The sequence below is a fragment of the Heloderma suspectum genome, chromosome 2, assembly GCF_057233095.1.
Source record: "Heloderma suspectum isolate Gila_16-S chromosome 2, 16-S_ref, whole genome shotgun sequence".
Lineage (NCBI taxonomy): Eukaryota > Metazoa > Chordata > Lepidosauria > Squamata > Helodermatidae > Heloderma > Heloderma suspectum.
The window spans coordinates 306,351,619-306,376,474 of NC_139459.1; the positions used below are offsets into that span (position 1 = coordinate 306,351,619).

The 24,856-nt window shown below is 44.9% G+C and overlaps 1 protein-coding gene across 1 annotated transcript in view; it reads left to right on the plus strand.

Annotated features, from left to right (window-relative positions):
- Positions 1-24,856, plus strand: part of LOC146354929 (uncharacterized) — a 154,078-nt gene that overhangs the window by 20,885 nt on the left and 108,337 nt on the right. The window contains exons 10-11 of the mRNA XM_084840190.1: positions 4,372-4,578; positions 4,941-5,102. Of these exons, the coding sequence (XP_084696316.1) occupies positions 4,372-4,578; positions 4,941-5,102 (369 nt within the window). The remainder of the gene's footprint in view (positions 1-4,371; positions 4,579-4,940; positions 5,103-24,856) is intronic.

Sequence of the window (24,856 nt, forward strand, 5' to 3'; positions counted from 1 at the left end):
TAGGAAATCCCCACAGTCTTCCAATGTTGCTTCTTCCTCTAACAGGGACTAAGAAACAACAGTCTTCTTGACTTGGTCTCTTGGGCCTCAAGGGCCCGTGGGGAAAGACTTCTCCAGTTTGCTGTCAGGTGGAGCAGGACTACCTCAGATGCATGGACCCTTGAATTAGTGTCCCACAGATATGCCTTGGAGTTCACTCACCTACCCAGAACAGGTTCTAGGAAACTCCAAAATCCAGAAAGCCAGTGAAACATCGCGTGTACAAACTAGCCATACAACACCTTACGGACATTCAGGCGACAGAGCCATTTCCTCAGGGCCAGGAAAGATCAGGGATGTATTCCAATTTTTTCTTGGTACCGAAGAACAATGGAGATGCAAGATTGATACTGGATCTCAAATGGCTGAACAAACTCATCAAGAAGAGGAAGTTCAGGATGGGAGCTGTCAAGTCCATTGTTATGGCCTTGGAGAAGGGAGACTTCTTGGCATCTATAGACTTCTCAGAGGCATACCTGCATGTGCCAATCAGACTGAGCCATTTGTTGGAAATTTCTCAACTTGGCATACCATTGGAAACACTTCCAATATAGGTCAATGCTGTTCGGATTCATCTCAGTGCCACAAATGTTTACAAAATTCCTGGTGCTGGTGGTGGCTTCCCTCAGACAACAGTGGATATACGTCCACCCCTATTTGGACGATATCCTCATCCAGTCCAAATCCAGGATGGAAGGACTGCGGGATGTACAGAAAACCTTGGAGTGCTTCATGGTGCATGGGTGCATTGTGAACATGCAGAAGAGTTCCCAGGAACCAACAGAGAGGCTGGAACACCTGGGGGTGACCCTGGTCATGACCAACTAGAGGATGTACCTCATGGACAAATGCAAGACAAAACTCCTGCACTTTATGGAGAAAGTGACACAGGAGGAACAAATAGACCTGATGTCCCTTGCACAACTACAAAGCTTCTTGGTCTCTTCTCAGGAGATAGTGGCTGGGCACATATGCACTCCCAGCCACTCCAAAGACTCCTGCTTTGCTTCCAGGCACAGATTGCTCATTGCAAACATGTGATGACACAGATACCGAGCTGGCTACAGATGGAGATGTCATGGTGGTTGGACCCATTCCGGTTGGCCAGAGGAGTGTCACTGTCACTTTCCATTCGGGTCATCATTACAAGAGATGTTGGTCTCTTCAGATGGGGGGCATATATGAAGTCCCAGATGACCCAGAGATCTTGGACAAAGATAGAGTCAAAGGAGATCATCAACCTGCGGGAACTTTGGTCCATCACACTGGTGCTAATAGCATTCCAAAGAGACATAAGGGAGCTACACATACTAATTAAAACAGACAGCATGTCAGCCAAAGCCTTCATAAACAAACAAAGGGGCATGGAATTGTGTTTCTTACACAAGGAAGCTGTGGAAATCTTGACATGGGCAGAGGAAATTCTGGCCTTGAACACCTGGCAGAGAAGTCAAATCAGGTAGCTGGCTAGCTTAGCTAAGTGGCAACCCAGGACACACGAGTGGGCACTTCACCCATAAGTTTTTCAACAGAGTCTGCTACTTCGGAACCCCAAAGTTAGACCTGTTCAAGGCCCCCCAAAATGCAAAGCTGCCATTGTTCATGACACGGGATCTGTGTCCAGAAGCAGTGGGACACAATGCTCTTGAAGCCCTATGGCCTCAGGGCCTACTATTTGCCTTTCTGCCATTGCCATTTCTAACAAAGGTTCTCCGGAGGATTAGGGATCTACAGGCAGAAGTAATCGTGGTGGCTGTGTCATAGGTGCGCTGTTCCTGATTTCCAGATCTTGTCAATATGTTGAGAAAGATGTCTTGGAGACTCTCAGACAGGGAGGAACTTCTGTCACAGGGACCAGTGTTTTATCCATAACCATGTATGTTTCATCTCACAGCCTGTTGATTGAGTGGCAATGGCTGAAGGACCTAGGCTACCCTATATATCAGCTCAGTTCTGGCAAGTTCCATTAATTGGTGAGTTTTTAATATAACACACTTGAGTATTTTAATACATATTTAAGTAGCAGTTTTAAAAATTAAACCTTTAAAATACAAAAATGTTTTATGTTCACAGGTTTAGACACTGCAGTGTCCTTTGTTTGTAATTGCGAGGAACTTGGCCTGTAAAATGTGTCTGTTTGTTTGTTTTTAGAGGTTTTCTTACTTTCTGATATACCAGTTACATACTAGACCATTCTTATATATATTAGACTACTGATGAAGACTTTGTGTCGAAACGCATTTGGTTTTGGTTTTACTTGGCACTAGTTACATCTGGTATTGTAGGACATTACAGCACAATAATATTGTACTGTCCGCTATTGTTTTAATATATTTTTAGCTTGCACAGATAAAATTATACTATCAGATATTCTTGTATATATTCTTTATTATCACCAGTTAGCCCATCCCAGTTGTTGTATTGTCGTACTATTCAGAAGGGGTTCCAAGACCTTAGCCTCCCGTTGATTATCCTCTAACAAGGTGTATTCCAATACTTGGGAGGCCCTTCCTATTTTGGTTCAAGAAGGAAAACAGGGATTCCGTCTCTTGACAGGTACAGGATGTCTTGGATTTTCTGCAGGCTGGCCACTGAGCACTAATACCCCGAAAAGGCAACTTGTGGCATTGAGCAGTGTTCTGGGTTGCAGAGGTGGACCTGGACCTTCAGCCCACTCACGTCTGCAGATTTTAAAAGGGCTGGCACTTCTGAACACTCCCCCCCCCATTGTCCATACGTTTCTGTTGTGGAACCTGAACTGTGTTGTTATGGCTCCTCCGTTCAAGCCCATGAGAAAGGTGCTTCTCAGAATTCTCACTTTAAAAACATGGCAGTGACTTCAGCTTGTAGGGTGTCTTGAGCTGGGAACTCTGTCCTCTAACCCATTGCCTTGTGTGTTGCACGAGGACAGAGTGGTCCTCTGCCCTGACTCGTTGTTCAGGTATACTCTGCTTTTCACAGGTCTTAAGAGGTCATTCTGCCTTCTTTTCGTCCCAGGCCCATATATCATCAGGAGAAGGATTGGCATAAGTTAGATGTGAGATGATCTCAGATTTATCTGGATAGTGCAGCCTCACATAGCACATCGGGATCTCTGTTTGTGTCATTTAGGGAGGCTTCTCTGGGAAAGGTGTCCAGAGCATCCATAGCCAGGTGGCTCTGAGCATGCATACAGGTGGCATATGACAGTTACAGGAAACAACCCCCTCAGGGAGTTATGGCTCATTCAGTAAGGGGGGCGGCCATGTCGGCAACCCTGTGGGGTACATCCTCTTTGGAAGAAATTTGCAGAGCGGCTATATGGGCCTCGGTTCACACGTTTACATAAAGGTGGATAAACATTTCTCCACTGATGCGACCTTCAGAAGGAGGGTGCTGCAGAAGGTGCTGCTGTCCTGAGGTTCACTGGACTCCCACTTGGATTTGGCACTGCTGTTATACATCCCTAAGGATAAATTGCATGCCCTTTGGGAGTCCTGGAAAATGGGAAATTGTTCCTGTGAATTTCTGTTTCCAGGACTCCTGGAGGGCATGTGCCCTCTACCTCAATCCAGGGATTTGGTTATTGGAAGCAGGTACTAGGAATTGTGTCCCCCCACCCCACCCCCCGCACATCAGGGTTAGTAGTCAAGGATTCCTGGGACTGAATTCCCTCTTTTCTGATGTTTGTAGCTGTTTCAGGATTATAATTACTGTGTTCTGCCTTCCAGTATTTGATGGTCACATTGAGCTTTATAAAGTTATAATTAATGGGTTATTTTACTTAGAGGAAAGTTTGGGAGTTCTCTGTTTATCTCCTACTGGTCTGGAGCTCTGGGATACCCCCTCTACTGGAGGAGACCAGAAATACATTGGCCCTGTCTACTGACTGGAGAAGGAGGGGCTATCCCTAAAGTTAATCTAAATCACATGCCCTCTGGGAGTCCTGGAAACAGAAATTCACAGGAAGAATTTCCTTTTTTTCCATGTGGTTCCTCCTTTTTCTGGTGTGTTAGATAGATATGTAATACTGACTAATGTAGTCAGCCCACATGTTTCGCTGACTATGCAGACTTCCCCAACCCAGGCCCCTCCAAATTGTTTGGACTACAACTCCCATCAACCCCAGCCAGTGTGACCAATGGTCAGGGATGATAGGAGTTGCAGTCCAAAACATCTGGAAGGACCCAGGTTGTGGAAAGCAGATTATTATTACTGTTTTAATGAATTTGACTTTTGAAGAGTGTCATGTTATGCATTTCAACCTGGTCTCTTCTGTAGTAGCTAACTTGTACCTGACTGCTTCTTTTCTTCACATCATGTTTGGTCATAATGCCATTCTCTTATATCCAGCTTATCACTCTTCCAAGAAGGAATACTTTGGATTGGCACAATGGAAGATAAATTTCTATATTGCTGTTCTGCCCGTAATGTTCATGTATATGATCTGAACTCATTTACCAGCTTTTGGACGCAGGTCAACAGTCCAATAAGTAATCTCTGCCTCTGTAGTGCTGATGGGAAGTCCAGCCGGGTGATTGCTATGGGTGTTGATAACAGGTATGTTGGAATGTTTTTTAAAAATAGCAAAAAACAACACTAGGATTTCTCTAAAATTTGTTTTTGAAAATTATTCTTAATCTGTAGTATGAACAAAACAAGTAGTTTTGATGAGAAGGTTATTCCCAAACTAATATAAATATTAGTATCTAGATGATGCCACTCTGAAATGATGTCATATTTTAAAGAATATTTACATCTAAAACTGAAGTCGGTTTCCTAAAAAATGATGATTTCATATATGGGACCTTGTTGTGACAATGAAAAAGAGTTACTTTGAAGAGTTATTTTATGTACATCATAGCTGGCCTATATTTTTTTTTCTGTTAATGTACTGTTTGTTTTTCTGTTTCTTTCCAAAGTTTAAGAATATTCTCTCTCCATAATGGGACAAAGTTATGTACAGTTCTGCCACCTCCATATCCCTCTCTGCTCCAGCCTGTTCTTAGCTTTGCGTACAACCGAGCTAGTGGAACTGTTTACTTTCTCCTGTCACACTGGGATATATGGATCTATACAGCAAGGTAATAAAATTATGGCATCTTCATTTTAATAATTCCTTAAATAGCATAAATATATTTACATATAAGGGAGGAGAGAAATTTAGAGAATCTATAGAAGTGATGGAAGTACAGAAAGAAACTAGCAAATATCCCTTTTCTGTGCTTAATTTTTGTGGGTAGACATGTGGAATTCAGGGATTCTCCTTGACTTGAGTCTGCAGTTCGCAGAATTTTATGGAATGCTTATTCCAGTGAAAAAGAAAAACGGCTCCCGACTTACTGGAGAGCCACTGATTAAAAGGAGGAGGATTGTAGGATTGTGGAGGAGGGCATGGCAGAGTGACTGGGCAGTGAACAGGGGCACTCCACACTGCAACATTTTGTTGCAGATCGTACTTGTTATTTGTATTACAGTAGAGAGTTAGAAGACCATTCTTATTGCAAAACATAATGCCTCATATCCAGACTTTCTGTTCCAAAACAGAAGAGCCTTTGATTCAGCAGAGGCTTCTGCTGGCGGAATACAGGAGATAATTTTATCTGATACTCCTTGCAGTCCGCTGTAGCACCTCCCATGCTATTATGAAGGATCCTGTAACCCTCCAGGTCAGACTGGAGTTTGTAGGAGGAAAGGGGAATAGATTAACATTGTCTCTTCCTTCTGCCAATGGGAGCATACCATAAGCGGGTCTAGTCATGAGTTCTTTAGATCCAAGCTAGTGTGCACATCAGATATTGTATGTTATGGGAGAAAACACAAACAGTAACATGGAGCATTTGAACATATTAGGTTTTAGCTGCATGTGCTACCTTGATAGCACAAATTGTATAACTTTGCTTTATTTTAACGAGTCATGAACAAGTACATGATTGAAATAAGCTTATCATTTAATTCATTTATTTTGCCATTCCAATTACTATCACATCAGTCCATTTTCCCTGATCCAGATCTTTGTATATGCTCTGAACTTCACTTGAAACTCTTATCCCAGTGGGTTTCACCATTCACAGGAACGGCATGTGATGCCCTGATGAATATGGTGAGATAAGAACTGCTTAACTTCTGAAGCAACTACACTGGCTGCTTGTAATCCTCTACTTGTGCTTACCTTTAAATATGGATGTACGAAAGTCGCTTACCTTTTTGATGGGGTGATTCGCGGTGGGGGGGAGGCACTCCGCACCTCCCCCCGAAATCCTAACCCGGCCAGCTCCGCTCCACGGACATTCCACAGAGCTGCCAGCCGGGCCGCCCGCAGCCAGACATCCGGCCACTGGGCAGCCTGCAGGCAAAAAAAAAACAGCAGCGTACGCAAATGGCGGCGGCTACGGCGGCCGCCATTTGCGTTCCCTTTTTTTCGCTGTTTTAGCCTACGTAAATATTTATGTAAGCTATTATGGCAAAAAAAAAGGGGGAACACAAATAGCGTAGTGGGCACCATTTGCATTCCTTCCCCCCCCCGCCGTTTTAGCCTACGTAAATATTTACATAAGCTATTACGGTGAAAAAAAAGGAACGCAAATAGCGCCCACTACGCTATTTGCATTCCCCTTTTTTTCGCCATAGCCGCCGCCATTTGCATACGCTATTGGGGTTTTTTTTAGCTTGCCGTGATAGGCTATGTAAATACTTATGCAAATGGCGTCCCTGCATTAGCCACGATAGTAGCCTATCACAGCTATGATGAGGAAGCGAATGGCGGCCATAACATGGCCGCCATTCGCAAGTCAGCATGGACGGCAGCAGGTAAGTGCTCCGTTTCGCGCGCCTTTCGTGGGGGGGGGGGGGCCTTTGTTCCGCCATGGATTTCGGGGGGCCGAATGCACTGGCATTTGGCCTCACCGAGATCCGTGGCGGAATTCTCTGACATCCCTACCTTTAAAAGTTCCACAACATGGACACAACGTATCTTATCGACCACTTGTCCCTGGAATAACTCCTTGCTGATTTAGATCTTCTGACTAAGAACTGCACTGTTTACATGAGGTAAAATCAACAGCAAGAAGCAGAGTCTTACTGCAGTTGCTCCAAGTGGCTGAAATGTCTTCCCTTCAGAGGTCAGGACTAGCTCCCCTCTTGTGGTGAGTGCGGCAGCTTGCTAACCAGAATTGCCACTGGGGGACAATTGGGCAGGGGAGCGGGGGCTCCCCTTACAGGTTACCATTAGGATACAGTGGCAGGGATAATTTCAGTTAACACCATGCAGACATGAAGTTGCTGACTAACCAGGGTGGGGGCTGAGATACCTTCTTCTGCCTCTGCCCTTCCCATTAGTTACCAGGAAGGGCCAACTTTCACCTCTCCCTTTGATTGTTCCACATCAGTGGAAGGTGGCTTCCTCCTGAGAACCACCTCAGTAGCCACTGCTGCTTATGGGCTTTAAAAGGAGTTGCAAGCCCCACTTATTTCAGGTGATTTTTTGGAAGGCTGGCTAAATGTGTGGGGCTTGGCTAAATTATTTTGTTTTGTTCTATTTTTGTGTGAACTGCATTAAGCCAAGGAAATGTAGTATGTAAATAATGTAAATAAATAAATAAAGTAAATAGGTTAAATATAGGCCAAATATCTGGAAATTAAGAATATATATATATCTGTCTATCTACCTACCTACCTACCTACCTACCTATCTACCTGCTGCACTTCAGCTCCAGAAACAACACAGCAAAGACTAATGCTGAAACTATAGGCTAAATTTAATTGAACAGTTATAGTGCAAAGTTTATGCTTCCTCCGCTCACCTCACCATCCTTATTTATTGGAACCCCTGAGGCCCCCACTTCCCTCTTTACTACTAGGGCTTTTTGTTGTGCTCTGGAAACTCCTTCCAAAAGTGCATTGCCTCAATTCACTGTGTTCAGTGAATTGTAACATTTTAGCTTAAACATAAGCCCTGGTGATTTACAGATGCTATTCACCCTTAATTCCAAATGATTAGTTTGGATTAATTTTTGAGAGATTTGATCTCTGACTATTGGGTGAGGTTAGCAACTGTCATTTGGGATTTTTGAAGTACCTGTGAGATCACATTGCAAATTTTATACAGTACAGTATCGTCAACTACTGAAGGTTTTTAATGGGATGGGAGCATCTCAGATGGAAGCCAAAAAGCTTCATCAGGCAACACAGGACCAGGACAATGTGGATTATCATTGCTGGTCCCAGGTACTCCATCCTCCCAATCTGGATTTGGGACTGAAAGACCCAGGAAAAGTGTGGGTGCATGGAGAGTAAGTTGTAAGCAAGCACAATCTATGACATTGCATAACATCATGACTGATCACAGGGCATGTCAGATAAGGCATTAGCCTTAACTTCCAATTTCCTGGCTTTGTGGAGTTTGGACCAACATGAGATGGCCTTAGCTTCTGGTGTTTTAAACTGTCAGGTTTTTTGATGATTGAATAGTCTCCCAGCATCACCTTCTGAGAACATTGTCATGCCTCCCTCGGATTCCTCTGAGGACAAAGGGGAATGGCAGGTTCCAGACCTGGGAGAAGGGACTAGCACAGAAGCAGCTCGACACCCCTCACCACCTGACAATGATCAATGCCCTGCTGTAGCCCCTCCATTAGATTCAGAGGGTGAAGTCCTGCTGACCCCAGCAGAGCGAAGGCGGCTTCGTGTGAAAGCAACAGAGGCGAGTCTCTGTCCGTTTAAGACGGAGAGGCTCCCAGAAGCCAGAGGACTAATTGCCAGCAGCTGCTCCAAGGTGCTGAAGTTAAAAAGCAGGAAGCTGCCCAGGGTAAAATGCTGGAGAACAACGTCGTACATACATGTCGGATCTCGTCAGTTGTGCCTTAGACCCTGAGCTTCAATCTCACCCTACACTCCTGAGTTCCTGGTGTTTGACTCTGGACTGCTAAAAGGACTTCTCTCTGCCTAGCTGACTCATCTCTGTAGAATCGGTAAACTCCCCAGCTCTGTGTATGTCCTCACCTTGCCGTGTCCTTCCTCCTTCCCCGGCCTTGGCAGGTTTATTACCTGGCTTATCAACAAGTGATTTATTGCAGTCACTGAATACCAGCTGTGGTCAGCTGGCAAAGACTGACAAATGTTCAGCTAAATAGGACCAGAACCATTGCAAAACAGTGCCTGAGTCCCATATTAGCCAAACACCCCAGAAAGATGCCATGGTTGATGGTGCTGAATGCTGCTGAGAGTAGGGATTTCAGAGAATTTCACCATGAATCTCGGGGAGGCTGAATGCCAGCACATTCGGCCCCCTGAAATCGGTGGCGGAACGGTCTGCTCTCCCCCCCCCCCCCCCGGGATGGGACTTACCTTGGGCGGATGTTCCTGGCAGCGGCGGCTCCGGCGGCGGTGCGGTGGCGGCGGCCGGTCTTCCAACCGGCTGCCACCACCGCCATTTCCAGTTAAAAAACAAAAAAAGTGATAGGCTACGTAAAGATTTACGTAGCCTATCACGGCTAGATTTTTAAAAAACACCGTGATAGGCTACGTAAATGTTTACATAGCCTATCACGGCTGATTTAAAAGAAAAAAAAATGCGCGTATGCAAATGGCGGCGCCCATGGGTGCCGCCATTTGCGTTCCTTATTTTGGCACGTCTTAGTCTACATAAACATTTACGTAGTCTAAGACGGCGAAAATAAGGGGAATGCAAATAGCGTAGATGCTATGCTATTTGCGTTCCCCTTATTTTCGCCGTCTTAGTCTACGTAAATGTTTACATAGACTAAGACGTGCCAAAATAAGGAATGCAAATGGCAGCGCCCATGGGCACCGCCATTTGCGTACGTGCATTTTTTTTTCTTTTAAATCAGCCGTGATAGGCTACGTAAACACTTACGTAGCCTATCACGGCTGACTGCAGGGACGCAAACGGCGGTGGCTATGGCCGCCGCCATTTGCGTCCCTGCTAGCCAGCGGCTGGATATCTGGCGGCTGGCGGAGCCGGCCGGCAGCTCTGCAGAATCCCTGCGGAGCGGAGCCAGCCAGCCAGAATTTCGGGGGGAGGGACGGAGCGCCTCCCCCCCCCCACGAATGTCACCCTTCGAAAAGGTAAGTGACTTTCGTACATCCCTAGCTGAGAGGTCCAGCAGAACCAACAGAGGGCACTCCACTTGTCCAGTTCTCAGTGTAGGTCATCCACCAAGGCAACCAAAGCTGTTTCAGTCCCACTAATACTAGAAGTGTCTAATTAGGGCAGGGATGGGTAACTTTGGGAGGTCTGGGGGCCATTTTCTACCCCTGGACCCACCTTGCAGGCTGCAACTCTTCCCCTCACCTCCATGGCACTGAAAAAATAATAAAACCTTTTTTTAAAAAAATGGCATCCAGAGCAGCTATGAGTACCAGAAGGGTCAAAATTAGCTTGTCAAAAAGACCTCAGAATGGCTGCACCAGACACCAATTTGTTTTTTGTTGTTACTGTTTTTACAATTTGGGTGGCGGAGGTGGGGGGACAGCATATGTGTCTTCCCTACTCAAGTTAAGATCAAAAGGGGACAGGCCAGAAATGGCAAGGGTGAATTTGAATTTAATTAATATGGATGTCTTTCTTCTGTTGTGTAGATTCCACCCCCTCCACAGATGCTTTGTCATTGCCCAGTGCAATTGATCCTTTACAGTGGTACTGTCAGTAATCTTAATGGGCCATCATCTTCAAATACCTGTGATATGTTGTCTCACAAACAGCAGCTGAGGTGGTCAATCTGTGTCTGGACTGCATTGCCTCAGACTGCAGGCAGGACTCAGATGGTTGAATGTTCTATGAGATAACATTCCTACACATAGAGGTCTCTGTGACCTAGCCTTCTGTGTCAGACAGAAGGCTAGGGTAAAAACCATCTCCCTGACATCTAGTTTTCAGTGTGAAGGGATGATGATGATGATTTTATTTTGATAAGGAGCTATATTAATTCATGTGAGTTTCCTCCTCCCCTGAAGTCTGAAATGATGTAGTCTGGCAGGCAAGGCCAGGCTTCAGACATGTGGAGTCTTCTTTACTTTTTATTGGAACCCCCAAGGTCTATCAAAGCCTGGTGCAAAATAATGGCCTGGGGTGGGTAGAGCCAGAGCCAAATGGTGGCTCAGAGAGGTGGAACCAGTTATCTATTGCACCCTGTGAGCCATACACTGAGATGACCCACATAATCAACTTTATATCTGCATCTAAGTTACTATACATTAGGGATTTTAGCAGGCCGTATTTTTTATGGGGGGAGCCTTTTGGGGGGTACTCTTAAACAATTGGGAATTGGAAACTCTTCCAGTCTATTGCAGTTCATCCTGAGATCTACCAGTGAACCCAATCTGTATTTTACCAGTCCCTGCATTATAGACATGGAACTTGAAAAAGCAAATTTACACTGGAAACCTTCAAAAAGTAGCTGTAGGATTTGCTGGGCCTCTCATCCTGACTTTTGATGTAATCAAGAAAACTCATGTTTTCTCTTCTAACTTGCTTTGACATTGTACTATCCTGAGGACTCATGTGTGTGTGTGTCAGACTGAGGGGAGGTGCTGCCAATTTTGCATCCATATTTTAGCTTGCAAGCAACTGCAGGTCAAAAGCCAACTTCAGGCTAGGATTTCTGGACTTCAGATTTGTAATCTCTGGTAATCTATAATAGACCCTTAGTGCCTTAGCAAGTCTGTCATTACTTGACAGTGATTACTGGTTGGTTGGTGATTGGATGGGTAGATGGATGAAGCAAATTATCTATCTATCTATCTATCTATCTATCTATCATCTATCTATCTATCTATCTATCTGCCATTGCAATTAATATGTACCAAGTACAAACATACAACCAAACAGATAAAATTACTAAATTAAATTTTTAAACAAATTTAGACTTAAAACCTTATTAAGATAAGGCCATAGACCTTATCTTAATAGCAGCTGCTAAACATTTTGCAGACTTCACCTAGTGAACGCAGTGGTGTAGTGGAGGCAGGGTTCTCAGATACTTTTTCATTAGCAGGGACTCTGATGTCATCTGCCACCCCCCTCAGAATCCCCTGTTCCCTTTGACCTTAGCTGCAATCCACACTGTGGGGGGGAATGAATTTTACAGGCAACAATATATTGTTCCATGTTGGAATGCAAAGTATTTGAGATGGCTTGTTCTGGAATGTGTAATTAGGACCTATTCACTTTACCAAAGACATGCTCCTGCTGGAGATGAAAACTCCTAGAACTGGTTTGTTGATATGGATCGACACAGCTGCCTGAAATTTTTGGACTGCCCTTGGAGACTGTCACGATGAGCTCCTGCATTTCCAAATTCACCACTACACCTGTGTGTGTGTGTAGTTGAATCCAGCTGGGTGTGTGGATGCTTCTGTTGGAGGGGGAGGGGGGAGATATAATGAAGGAGCTTAGGGAAGGCTAATGGGTAATGTTGGGGCTCTAAGGGAGTGAAGGGTGGTGCTTAAATGAGAAGGGATCTGTCCACGAGGGCTGAGCTGAGAGGGTGAAGCTTCCATAGAGTATTATACTTTGAAAACCTAAAATGTGAGTGAATGAGTGAGTGGGTGAAAAAGATTTTAACACCCCTGCATTTTTTCTCCGACGTCCAATTGAAATGCCCCTGCCTTACTCTCAGTTGTACTGTTTTTGGACCCCAGTTGAAGGCTGTATATCTTACAAGGTTGTGTAATCTTAGAAGGGGGCGTGGCTGTGAGGGGGCGTGGCTGTGACTGTCACTAAGGGACCTTGCACTTCTGAATTTGCCACTACACTACTGAGTGAACACCTAGTGAACTAGAAGATAATAGTAGTAACTATTAATTAATAGAGTAATTAACCTTTTCCATAGTTCTCTATAGAACAAACAAAATAACAATTACATGAGCCAGTGTTTTGATATTGCAATCTGCACAAGGCATACATGATTTTGCAATGGGGAGATCATGAAGAATTATTAGATCTTTCAGATAAGATGCCAGTATATCGGGAAGTCTAGATGCAAAGCAGTAAAGCAGAGGCATAATTATGTTGTTCAAAACAAAAAGATGCTGCCTTAATAGATCTCTCACTTTACTGACACCAAGTTTTAGTAACTGTAGTGGCAAAAGGCCAAAAAAGTAGAACCTTGAATTAATGGTTTTCATCCAGCTGCTTTCATGTGAGTCAGCCCAAACTAAAGCCAGTAGGCTAGAAGGGGCCAGCTTGTATGTGGTTCACTTCTATAGGTTTGTTTTCTCATTATTAACATGTTCCCTTCCCAGATATATGTTTAAGTCTGCTCAGGATATGAGACCCAGGATGTAAAAGGGATCTCTTTCCCTGGGCAGTAGCACATCCTAGCAGATTTGTCCCAGTGATACAGACTCATATACAGGTTCTATTTCTAAGGAGGTTGATTTACTGGTTACACAAGAATCAAAATTATACAAGATCACTTTGGGAATTAGCTTGTTTTCAATAAGCACTATATGAACTCCAACTGGGGATAAATTGGCTTATATGTAACCAAAAATCCTATACACACTAAACATATGGGGCAGAAAACCAAATAGAGACTGAACAACCCCATGCACTGGATTCAAGAATGGGGAAGTTAGCTTAAAGAGCAAGCTTGATGTCTAAACTGAGGGTGGTTACACTTTGAAAATTACGTGTGCTCAGCTCTGTCCTGGATGGGCTGAATTATGGTTTCTAGAGGGCTGTTGGGGTTGGGGCTAAGTAAATTGGGGTTCTAAGGCTTCTGGGAGAGAGAGATTGAAGGAGGAAGAGAGTTATTAAATCAAGAGAAGTGTTGGTCACAATCCCTTCCATTGGCACACCAGGGAATGCAAATCCCTTTCCAGGGATCCTGATAGACTGTCCTGAAGACAAGGCTGGGTGTGAAGGGGTTCCTGCAGCTGCTGTGGACAAGAGGCCTTAGGCAAGGCTTCTAGCTGTTGCTTGTCGGGCCTCCACCTTAGCAGAAGCAGGACTCAGTCTACCAGAACCAAGTGTTCTGGGGAAAAGGGTTAGTGAGACTCTCAGGCAAAGCCCTGAGTTCTGTTGCTTGGACAGTGATTTCAGCAGGGAAGCAAGGATCAAAGGGCCAGCTGGAATGGCAGGAACAACTGCAACAATGGGAACTAGAACCTTGGACTTACATACTATTTTTAAATACAATCCAAACAAAAGGGAAGTTACCATGCTTAATAGGGAGGATTGCCCTGTCAAACCTAATCAAAACAGGATCTTCCGGTAGTGCTGCACCCAAGGGTGGGGACCTCTACCAGATCATCATACTTAACAGTACTTATGCAACACCTTGGGGGTATGCATCTCTGACTGGGTGTATTCACACTTAACTCCTAATTGATGTGCCTCAGTTCCCATTGTGTGGCACTCATTTTAGTTTGACTAATCAGGTTAAATCACTAAATCCTGTCCTGTGTATGTGACCAGAAGTTAATGACCCATAAGGCAATTGTTCTCTGGACCTTTTCACCCATTTCAACTAGAACTGCAAACTGTCCATGTTTGTCCTTCCACATGGAGCAAGGCTGAGCCTATTAAAACAACCTCAGTTAGTGGGCCAATTCTCATGCCCTGATAGCCCACCATGAGTTAAATAACCCATGGTGAGGCTGCTGCATGTGCAGCCACCATTTTGGATATCCAACCCCAGCTTGGGGTTTGTCATGTTGAGCGAACCAAGCGAGCGTGGGTTATATGAAGTTTAAACAACCCTCACATAACTAGAACAGACCATGGGTTACGTGAGGATTGTTTAACCCTCGCATAACCTGTGCTTGCTGGGTTCACATGATACAACAAACCCCAAGCGGGAGTTGGATATACAAAGTGGTGCCCATGATCCACAACAACCCACACTGTGACATGTGAACCAGGTCACTACCTAAGAATACTGGGGTGTAGGCTCTTACACCCAGCAGTGCCAACATAATTAAATACAAACATTTACTTAAAATATGTGCTACATCTTCAAAGCCTTAAAATATTACTTGTCACACACAATGAAGGTCTTCCGCAGTGTTTAGGACGGATGGGAAGGTTGTGGCCCTCTAGATTTTTGGCCTACACTTTCCATCAGCTTCAGCCAGCATAGGCCAAGTTGAGGGATCATGGGCAGTGTAGATCAAAATATTTAGAGGGACACAAATTGCCCACCTGTGATTTAAGGGTTATTTCTGGAGTTGTATAGTCACAGTCAGGGCATATGGTGTCCAAGGATAGACCTAGACCTCAGTCTAGCAAGTTCAAGTTAAAGTGCCTTGCTTTAACTGGGATTTGCTTCCTGTTTTAATAGGAAGCTGGTGGCAGTTCTGCAGCTGCCTGGAACTAGGAGATGACAGGAGCTCAGTTTGTCTATTCCTGTCTTTTGTACGTAACCCTTCAGTCATATGCAGGGCCTAAAAGGAGGAGAAAGAGAAAGTATACTCCAGCACATCAGTTCAGGGTTTGTGACACCCTGTGATGTGCCTAGATTTCCAATGGACACTATTAGGGATATACGAAACCACTTACCTGTTTCGTAAGTGGCATCCACGGTGGGGGGGGAGGCGCTCCGTCCCTCCCCCTGGAATCCTCCCCGGCCAGCTCCGCTCCGCGGCAGCTCTGCAGAGCCGCCGGCCGGGTGCATCTGCAGCCGGACATCCGGCTGCGGTAGGTCTCAAATGGCGGCCAGCGTAGCGGCCGCCATTTGCGTCCCTTCGCTGAGCTGTGATAGGCTACATAAATATTTATGTAGCCTATCACGGCTCAGCGAAGGGACGCAAATGGCGGCCGGTGTAGCAGCCGCCATTTGCGGCCACAGCCCGGCAGCGACCACTGCCGCTGCAGCCACAGCCAGGTAGGCTCCGTTCTGGGGGGCTTCTGCGGGGTGGTGGGGCGGGTTGCTCTGTTTCGCCATGGATTCTGGGGGGGCGAATTCACTGGAATTCGGCCTTCCTGGGATCCGTGGCGGCATTCTCTGACATCCCTAGACACTATCCATATAGTCAACTATATGTGTGTGTATTATGGAATCACTTTAACTATGGTGCTTTTGATGATAGACGTTACATCTGAATTGGTCTTTATTTCCAAATAAGTGTGCTAAGCATGAGTAGACTAGAAGAGCACTGTAAACTGTAAGGCATATATTTCTTTCTATAAAGTAGATGCTGAAGTAGAAGTTGATAACTTCCAACATTCCACAAATTAAAATGGTAACTTATGTTTACTCATAACACCCCATTTTTCATACTAAGGATCACCCCAGGCCACTCCCACACGTGGATGAAGTCTGCTTGTGATGTATGCATTTCCTTTCCAATAGGCTGTCTGATCACTTTTGAAGCTGGGTGTGTGGTAAACTAGCCATAACGGCTTCCTTTAATACAGGGGTGGGCAACCTCGGGAGGTCTGAGGGCCATTTTTGCTCTCTGGGGGGCCCCTTCAGGCTGCATCTCCCCCCCCCATGGCATCTAAAAATTATTATTATTGTTATTATTGAAACTGTCTGGAGCCACTACAGAGTGCCAGAAGGGTAAAAAGGCTTCAAAATGGCCACTGCAGATATTATTTTGTCTTTAAATGTTTTTAATAATGTTAGGGTGGGGGGATGAGGTGTGCATGTAGTCCACAGATTGCACATTGCCCACCCCTGTTTTAATGTATATATCTGATTTATTTTTATATTTATGTCCCACTTGTCAGCCCTTCTGTGGTTTCAGTGTTTTAAACTTGAGAATGTCTAATATTGCAATGCATGTGATTGTATTTATAGAATAGCCGCAATTTACATTCAGCAATATGTGTTATCTGCATAGGGAGCTATTGGGGGGTATGTGTGTGGACGGGAAACCAGTGAACCTATGTGCACACTAACAATTTTTTCATAGGTGGACCCAAAATCTTGGCAAAAAGGAATGATTTACTAGGGATTCATTTGAGAAAGCAGAGTTTTCCCTGGTAAAGAGAGACAGTTCAACTGCAGGTGTCCCACCCGTGCCCCCCGACTACCCATAATAGAGAGTCCTTTGTGCTGGGTACATTGCTTTCTTGGTTTAAAAAAGATGAATCTGCCAGCTTTCCTTCTTCAGGCAGGATTAATCTACCCCTTTGAGGTGTTGAAAAATGATCACCCAGTTTTGCCTGTGTTGTGATTAGTTTCAGCTTTACTGTGGTATTGTAAGTAATGTTATCAATGACAGTAAAATGCTCAAGCACTAATTTACTACATCAGTGGTTTTGAAATATGTGTCCTGGGAACCTTGATTGTTGGAAGCTTATCAGGGGTTCCTCAATGAAAAGTTTGATAATAACAGACAAATGATAACTTGCCGACCAGTTGTGATCTGTAATGTACAGCTACAGGAGAAAGTTGGGTGTGTTCTACAAAACAATTTAAGCAGGTCTCTGGTAATGTTCAACAGACCTTGCCATTATCTCTGTATAAATGGACTGCACCTTAAAACATGACTCCAGAATCCTCTGCAAAAATGCAGGGGTTTCCTCATTAGACAAGTTAATACTGGAAAGGCTCTGTGAAGCCACAATGTTTTGAGAACCCTGTGCTTGATCAAAGCGTAAGATACTTTGTTTTCCTGGAAGCTGTGTAACTTTTGAACCTTGTTTGCATGTTAATTGAGATAGTGCAGATCTAATCTCATAAAAGAGGCTGCATTTCCAAGGCTTTAATTCAGTTTACCCTAATGAGGCCTACAGATGCATATTGCTAGAGACTCACAAAGAAACAGCCTTCAGGGAGCTCAAAGGGAAACTACGAAAGTTGATCTCCGTTTGGGAAAAAGGCGGCAAGCTCGCTTAACTTAACGGGTGGGAGGGGAAGATCTCCCCCTCCCCTGTGACACCTCTAGGTGCAGCTGTTGACACCAAGCCAATCGGTCAGAGTGCCGAAGTTCCGCCCCTGCGACTTCCCGCTTGTGCCGGTGTCTGTGACTTGCATCTTAAGAGTTCAGGTTGTTCTTCCCTCGCCTCCCCCTGTTCGCTGTCACTCCCAGGGATGTGTGAAAGCAGGGGGGCTCTCCGTGCAGCTGTGCCTCTGAAGCCTGGGACAACAATTTTACATTATCACTTCTGGAAACCAGTCTATACAAGGGTGTCTAGATTAGAAAGTGCAAAGAAAATAATGTTTCAGTCCACAGTTTAGCCATGCATATTGGCAATATGAAGGGTTCTAAAATATTTTCCTTTTAGCAAATTTAGGAATATGATGTGAGTGAATGCAGATATTAAAATATCTACCATGGTTTGTCTTCATTTTTATTATGATTGAAGTATGGGGCACAAGGGAATTAGAACTTCAAGGTGAAGAGAGTGCTAAAATGCTCTCTTCCCGAATTTCAGTAGACCTGATTTTGGAATTGCTTCCTTCCTACTGGATTTTGCAAAACACAAATCTAGCAGTAAGGGAGCAACAGTGTGTATATAAACAGACAACACATTACTCAGCTAACAAATTGCATTTTGCTTCATGAAACTCTGTGTGCTGAACTGAATTTGTCTATGTTGGGGTAAACAGTTGACTATAATATATATTGTAGTTGACTATGAAATATATATGCATGCACACAGTCATGCTTCTGCTTGTACAAGGTGCCTCGGACAGTTTTGGCCAGTTTCCTCCCTTCCCCAGGAGCTCCTCTTCCTCCTCAACGTCCTTCTGCATTCAGATCCTCCAGAGAGATTGTTTGGGGAGGAGCACACAGGGATTTGGGGTTATGTGGTGGTGGAGTAGACAGGAAAGTCCCCTTTTGTAAGGTTCCTTTCATTCCTGTTTTTCTGGATCCAAGTGTATGTTCCCATGATGGTTGAAACCAAGCCTTCTGTTACACTGAACAATTAAAATATCTCTGGTATCTTTTAAAATTGTTGACTGTTTATAAGGATTTAAGTGGAAAATGGGCAGTTATGATTATAGATCTGTATACAAATACATAAATATTTTCAGGATCAGGATTTTAAATGAACTGATTTAAAAGTAGGCTCTTCTGGATGATTGGTAGTGATTATTATTATTATTATTATTATTTATTGCATTTCTATACTGGCCAATAGCTGAAGCTCTCTGGGCGGTTTACAAAAGTTAAAACATTAAATACAATATAAAAAGTTTAAAAGCCATTTACAAAAAAGCACATAAAAGCACACAAACAATATACACAAACAATATATAATTAAAAGCAACATTGAACTATCAGACATACCTAAAGACACATCTAGGACTGATTAAAACTCATCATATGCTGCCAAATGCCTGGGAAAAGAGGTAGGTCTTAACCTGACACCAAAAAGATAATAATGTTGGCGCCAGGCGGACCTCATCAGGGAGCTTGTTCCACAGATGAGGGGCCACCACTGAGAGGGCCCTCTCCCTTGTTGCTGCCTTCCACACTTCCCTTGGAGGAGGCCCTCGAACGAGGACCTTAGATGCTGAATGTCATGTACGGGTAGGTTGATTTTGGGAGAGACGTGCCATCAGGTATTGCGGTTCAAAGCCATGTAGGGCTTTATAGGGTAAAACCAGCACCTTATAGTTCGGAAGCATATAGGCAGCCAGTGCAAGCAGGCCAGAATCGGTCTTATATGTTTGATTGTTCTGGTCCCTGTTAACAATCTGGCTGCTGCATTTTGCACGAGCTGCAGCTTCCGAACTGTCTTCAAAGGTAGCCCCACATAGAGTGCATTGCAGTAATCTAACTTGGAGGTTACCAGAGCATAGACAACTGAAGCCAGGTTATCATAGAATCATAGAATAGTAGGGTTGGAAGGGGCCTACAAGGCCATTGAGTCCAACCCCCTGCTCAATGCAGGAATCCAAGTCAGAGCATCCCTGACAGATGACTGTCCAGCCTTGTTTTGAATGCCTCCAGTGTGGGAGAGCCCACCTCCTCCCTAGGTCATTGGTTCCATTGTCATATTGCTCTTACAGTCAGGACGTTTTTCCTGATGTTCAGCCGGAATCTGGCTTCCTGTAACTTGAGCCCATTATTCCGTGTCCTGCACTCTGGCATGATCGAGAAGAGATCCTGGCCTTCCTCTCTGTGACAACCTTTCAAGTACTTGAAGAGAGCTATCATATCTCCCTTCAGTCTTCTCTTCTTAAGGCTAAACATGCCCAGTTCCTTCAGTCTCTCTTCATAGGGCTTTGTTTCCAGTCCCCTGATCATCTTCGTTGCCCTCCTCTGAACCCTCTCCAGTTTGTCTGCATCCTTCTTAAAGTGTGGTGCCCACAACTGGACACAGAACTCCAGATGAGGCCTAACCAGTGCTGAGTAGAGGGGAACTAGTACTTCCCGGGATTTGGAAGCTATACTTCTATTAATGCAGCCCAAAATGGCATTTGCCTTTTTTGCAGCCACATCACATTGTTGGCTCATATTCAGCTTGTGATCGACAACAATTCCAAGATCCTTCTCGCTTGTAGTGTGGTTGAGCCACGTATCCCCCATCTGGTAACTGTGCCTTTGGTTTCTTTTTCCTAGGTGCAGAACTTGGCATTTATCCCTATTAAATGTCATTCTGTTGTTTTCTGCCCAGCATTCCAGCCTATCAAGATCACTTTGAATTTTGTTTCTGTCTTCCAAAGTATTAGCTATCCTACCCAATTCTGAGTCATCTGCAAATTTGATCAGCATTCCCTGCACCTCCTCCTCCAAGTCATTAATAAAAATGTTGAAGAGCACTGGGCCCAGGACTGAGCCCTGCGGTACCCCACTCGTTACCTCTCCCCAGTTTGAGAAGGTCCCATTGATAAGCACTCTTTGAATCCTTTTCTATAGCCAACTGTGGATCCACCGGATCGTTGTTTCATCTAGCCCACTTTGAGCTAGTTTGCCCATCAGGATATCATGGGGCACTTTGTCAAAAGCTTTGCTGAAGTCGAGGTATATGATGTCCGCAGCATTCCCACGGTCCACAAGCGAGGTTACTTGATCAAAAATGAGATCAGATTCATCTGGCAGGATTTGTTCTTGACAAACCCATGTTGGCTTCGAGTAATCACTGCATTGTTTTCAAGGTGCTTACAGATGGATTGCTTTATAATCTGCTCCAGAATTTTCCCAGGGATTGATGTCAGACTGACTGGTCTGTTGTTCCCAGGTTCCTCCTTTTACCCTTTTTGAAGATAGGAACAACATTAGCCCTCCTCCAGTCATCTGGCACTTTCCCCGTCCTCCATGATTTCTCAAAGGGAATAGACAGCGGTTCTGAGAGTTCTTCTGCAACTTCCTTTATTACTCTAGGATGCAGTTCATCTGGCCCTGGAGATTTGAACTCATTCAAAGTCATTAGGTGTTCCTTGTCCATATGCCTATCGATCTCAAGCTGCAATCCTGCCCCTTCAGCCTATACTTCGCCTTTGCCAGGGGGGTCATAGACCCTCTTTTGGGAGAAGACTGAGCCAAAGTAGGAATTGAGCACCTCTGCCTTTTCTTTGTCATCTGTTATCATTTTGCCATCCTTATTTAATAGCTGAACAACCTGTCAGGGTGGACACTGAGCCCATAGAACCTCAGAGCGGTTCTGATTCTGAGGAGGAACAGCTGTCTGTAGGAGAGGAGCGTGCTCATCCCTCCCAGGCCCTGCAGCTGGCAGAGATTCCTCCTGCTGGCATTCCAGAGATAGTGGTCCTGGGAGTGAAAGAGCACGGGAGGAGGGCTGGCTGGAAGCTAGACGCAGACGCAAAGAGCGATGAGCTATGGAGGGCGCGGAAAGGAGGCGTAGTGCCCGTCTGGCGCACAAGCAACAGTCGCGTCCAGAGGACCCAAGGGAAAAGGGGAGGGACTCTCCCTAGCCCATAAGTTCAGGGTCTGCAAGTGATTCTCATTCAAACGGGAACCAACTGTTTCTAACCTGTAGCATAGGTTACTCTGCTGTTCATAACTTAGTTGCTGGGTGATAGAGTTATAAAGCCTTGAAAAGAATCCTTTGTCTGTGTCTGGAGTTGGCTACTGGAGTAGACTGAAAGAGGCCGGCTAGGGCCCCCTGACACAACCATTTCTTTCCTCTGTCTTTTACTATGCACATAGCTGAAGAAAGCCTTAATGTTGCTTTTAGCATCCCTCACTAACCTCAGCTCATTCTCAGCTTTAGCCTTCCTGACGCCATCCCTGCAATTCTATGCAACCTGCCTGTACTCTTCCGTTGTTGCTTGGCCCCCTTTCCACTTCCTATATGTGTGCTTTTTTGTTTTCAGGTAATCTCTAAGCTTTTTGTGGAGCTACATTGGCTTCTTCTGTTGTCTTCCACTTTTTCTTCTTGTTGGAATTGTTTGTAATTGTGCCTTGAGAATTTCCTTTTTTAAAAGCTCCCACCCATCTTGGACTCCTTTTCTCATTAGAGTCACTTGCCATGGGAACTTACTGATCATTGCTCTGAGTTTATTAAAATCAGCTTTCCTAAAATCCAGGATACGCGTTTGACTACACTCGGCTTTTGCTTCCCTTAGAACCAAGAACTCAAGTACAACATGGTTGCTTTCCCCCAGAGTTCCTGTAACTGCTACTTCATCCACTAAGTCATCTCTGTTGGTTTGGTTCAAGTCAAGGATAGCTGATCCTCTAGTTCCTTCCTCTACTTTCTGTAGGAAGAAGTTATCCGCCACACAAGTCAGGAATTTCCTGGAGGGCCATGTTTTGCAGAATTTGTCTCCCAACAAATATTGGGGAAATTGAAGTCCCCCACTACTACATCATGCTTCCTTAAAACATTGGCTATTTGCTTCCACTAGGAGTTTTTCTCCACCTGCACTCGAGCCGTCTCCTATTTTGTTTCATCATTCTCAGCTCCAGGGTATACCACGGAGCTGTATGAGCTCTACTGTGGAGAGGGCGCTCAGGAGCAATCGTGTCAACTGCCGGGTCATTTCTGCCTTCCACAGATCGACCAGGGCTATGACAGGAGCACCAGCCAAATCAGCCGGAACCTCCCCCCCCCCCCCGAGCTCTCTGGAAACCATCCGGTCCATTAGCTTCCAGGGGCAGACCATCTTAATAGGTCCCCCACCCCTGCAGAGGGGAAAAGCTGCTGTAAGTCTAAACCTCAGCAGGCAGTTATCTGACCATGGCAAAGGGACTGATACAAAGTCCTTCCACCTTCAGACTACCATCTCCATGTCCAGTTGAGAAAACCACGTCTAGAGTATGCCCCGCTACATGTGTTGGGCCAATGACATGTTGGGACAGTCCCATGGCTGTCATGGAGGCCATGAAATCCTGAGCTGCCCCAGACAAGGTGTCCTCAGCGTGAATGTTGACATCCCCCAGAACCAACAGTCTGGGGGATCTCAGCAGCACACCTGAGACCACCTCCATCAGCTCACCTAGAGAGTCTGTTGAGCAGCGGGGTGGGCAGTACACCAACAGAATCCCTAATCTGTCCTGCTGACCCAACCCAAGGTGCAAACACTCCAGACCAGTAGTCACACGGACAGGGAGCCTGCAGAGGGAGATGGATTTCCTATAGGCCACAGCAACACCCCCTCCCTGGCCTTCAAGCCTTCCCTGATGCTGGACCAAGTACCCTGGTGGGCATAGCTCGGAGAGACTGACTCCTCCCTGCTCACCCACCCAGGTCTCGGTTATACATGCCAGATTGGCTGCCTCATCCACTATTAAGTCATGGATAAGGGGGGCCTTATTCTGAACCGATCTGGCATTTGAAAGCAGGATCCAGAGACCGGAAGGCAGGCTGATAGGGCAACCACCAAACCTGCGGGTACAGGGAGGACTGGAACATGGCACAGCCATTAACTGTCTGGGCCACGTTCCAGATATGGCATCGTGAGGAGTCCTCCTCACAATGCCATATCTCCTTCTACCCATCACTACACTGATTGCCCCCCCTCAGGTCCCCCAACTGGCCCAATACCCTCCCTCCCAGGCACATACTTAGACCACCAGAAAGCCAGGCAGAGGAACAGGGTCAAGGTCCTGAATCACTCACAGCTAGGTGGTTCTTGGCACTTTTAGCAGGAGGAAGCCTTTACAGCTGGAGTCAGGTTGGGGCCCTGCCCTCCCAGGCCATGTGGAAACAGCCAGGCAGAGAAGCAGGGTCCAGGTCCTGCAGGGCTCACAGTGATCATGTGTAAATATATGTTCACTTATGTACAGTATGTCTAAGAAAAATAAATAAATTGTAGTCTTAAAAACACTGAAAATATAACTCAGATGATTTTTGTGTAGAGTAAATATTCTAGATTCTGAGGGTGAGTTTATACCATTTTTAAATGATGGCAAGAATGACAGGCATATTACCTCCCAGTTTGTTCCCATTGTTTGATAATATAATGGTGTTTAATACATTTTGAACTTTCAAGTAGACAATGGATCATTGTAATTACCATGCGACAAACATAATGTCTGAACTCATGATGTGCCGTTCTAATAGTCATATCCCTAAAAACCTTGAGAAAATGGGGTTACTGCCAAACTCAGTTACACACCCACTATTATTTATGTCGTGAAGATTACTATCATCCGCTTTGTACAAACTAAGAAACAAAACTGCCCAAAGAATTAACACTGAATGCAATTTTTAAAAAGGGAATACGGCACAATGGGAGAGGGTGCATGATGAAGTTAAGCAGAGGAAAACTTAATAAAATACTTGGTTGTGTATTAATGGGAGAGGGAGGGAACTGAGATGTTATACATACTATTCTCTTTTCAGTAAGCTCAAAAACAATGATTTTGATTACTGACATCCATTACATATACCAATTCTTGTAATGTGTTTCCTCTGTGTAAGAATGATGTCCCTATGGAAAAATAAATAAATAAATAATAGGTTTAGGCAGAGGCACTTTTCTCTCTGTAGCTAATGTTCAGAAAT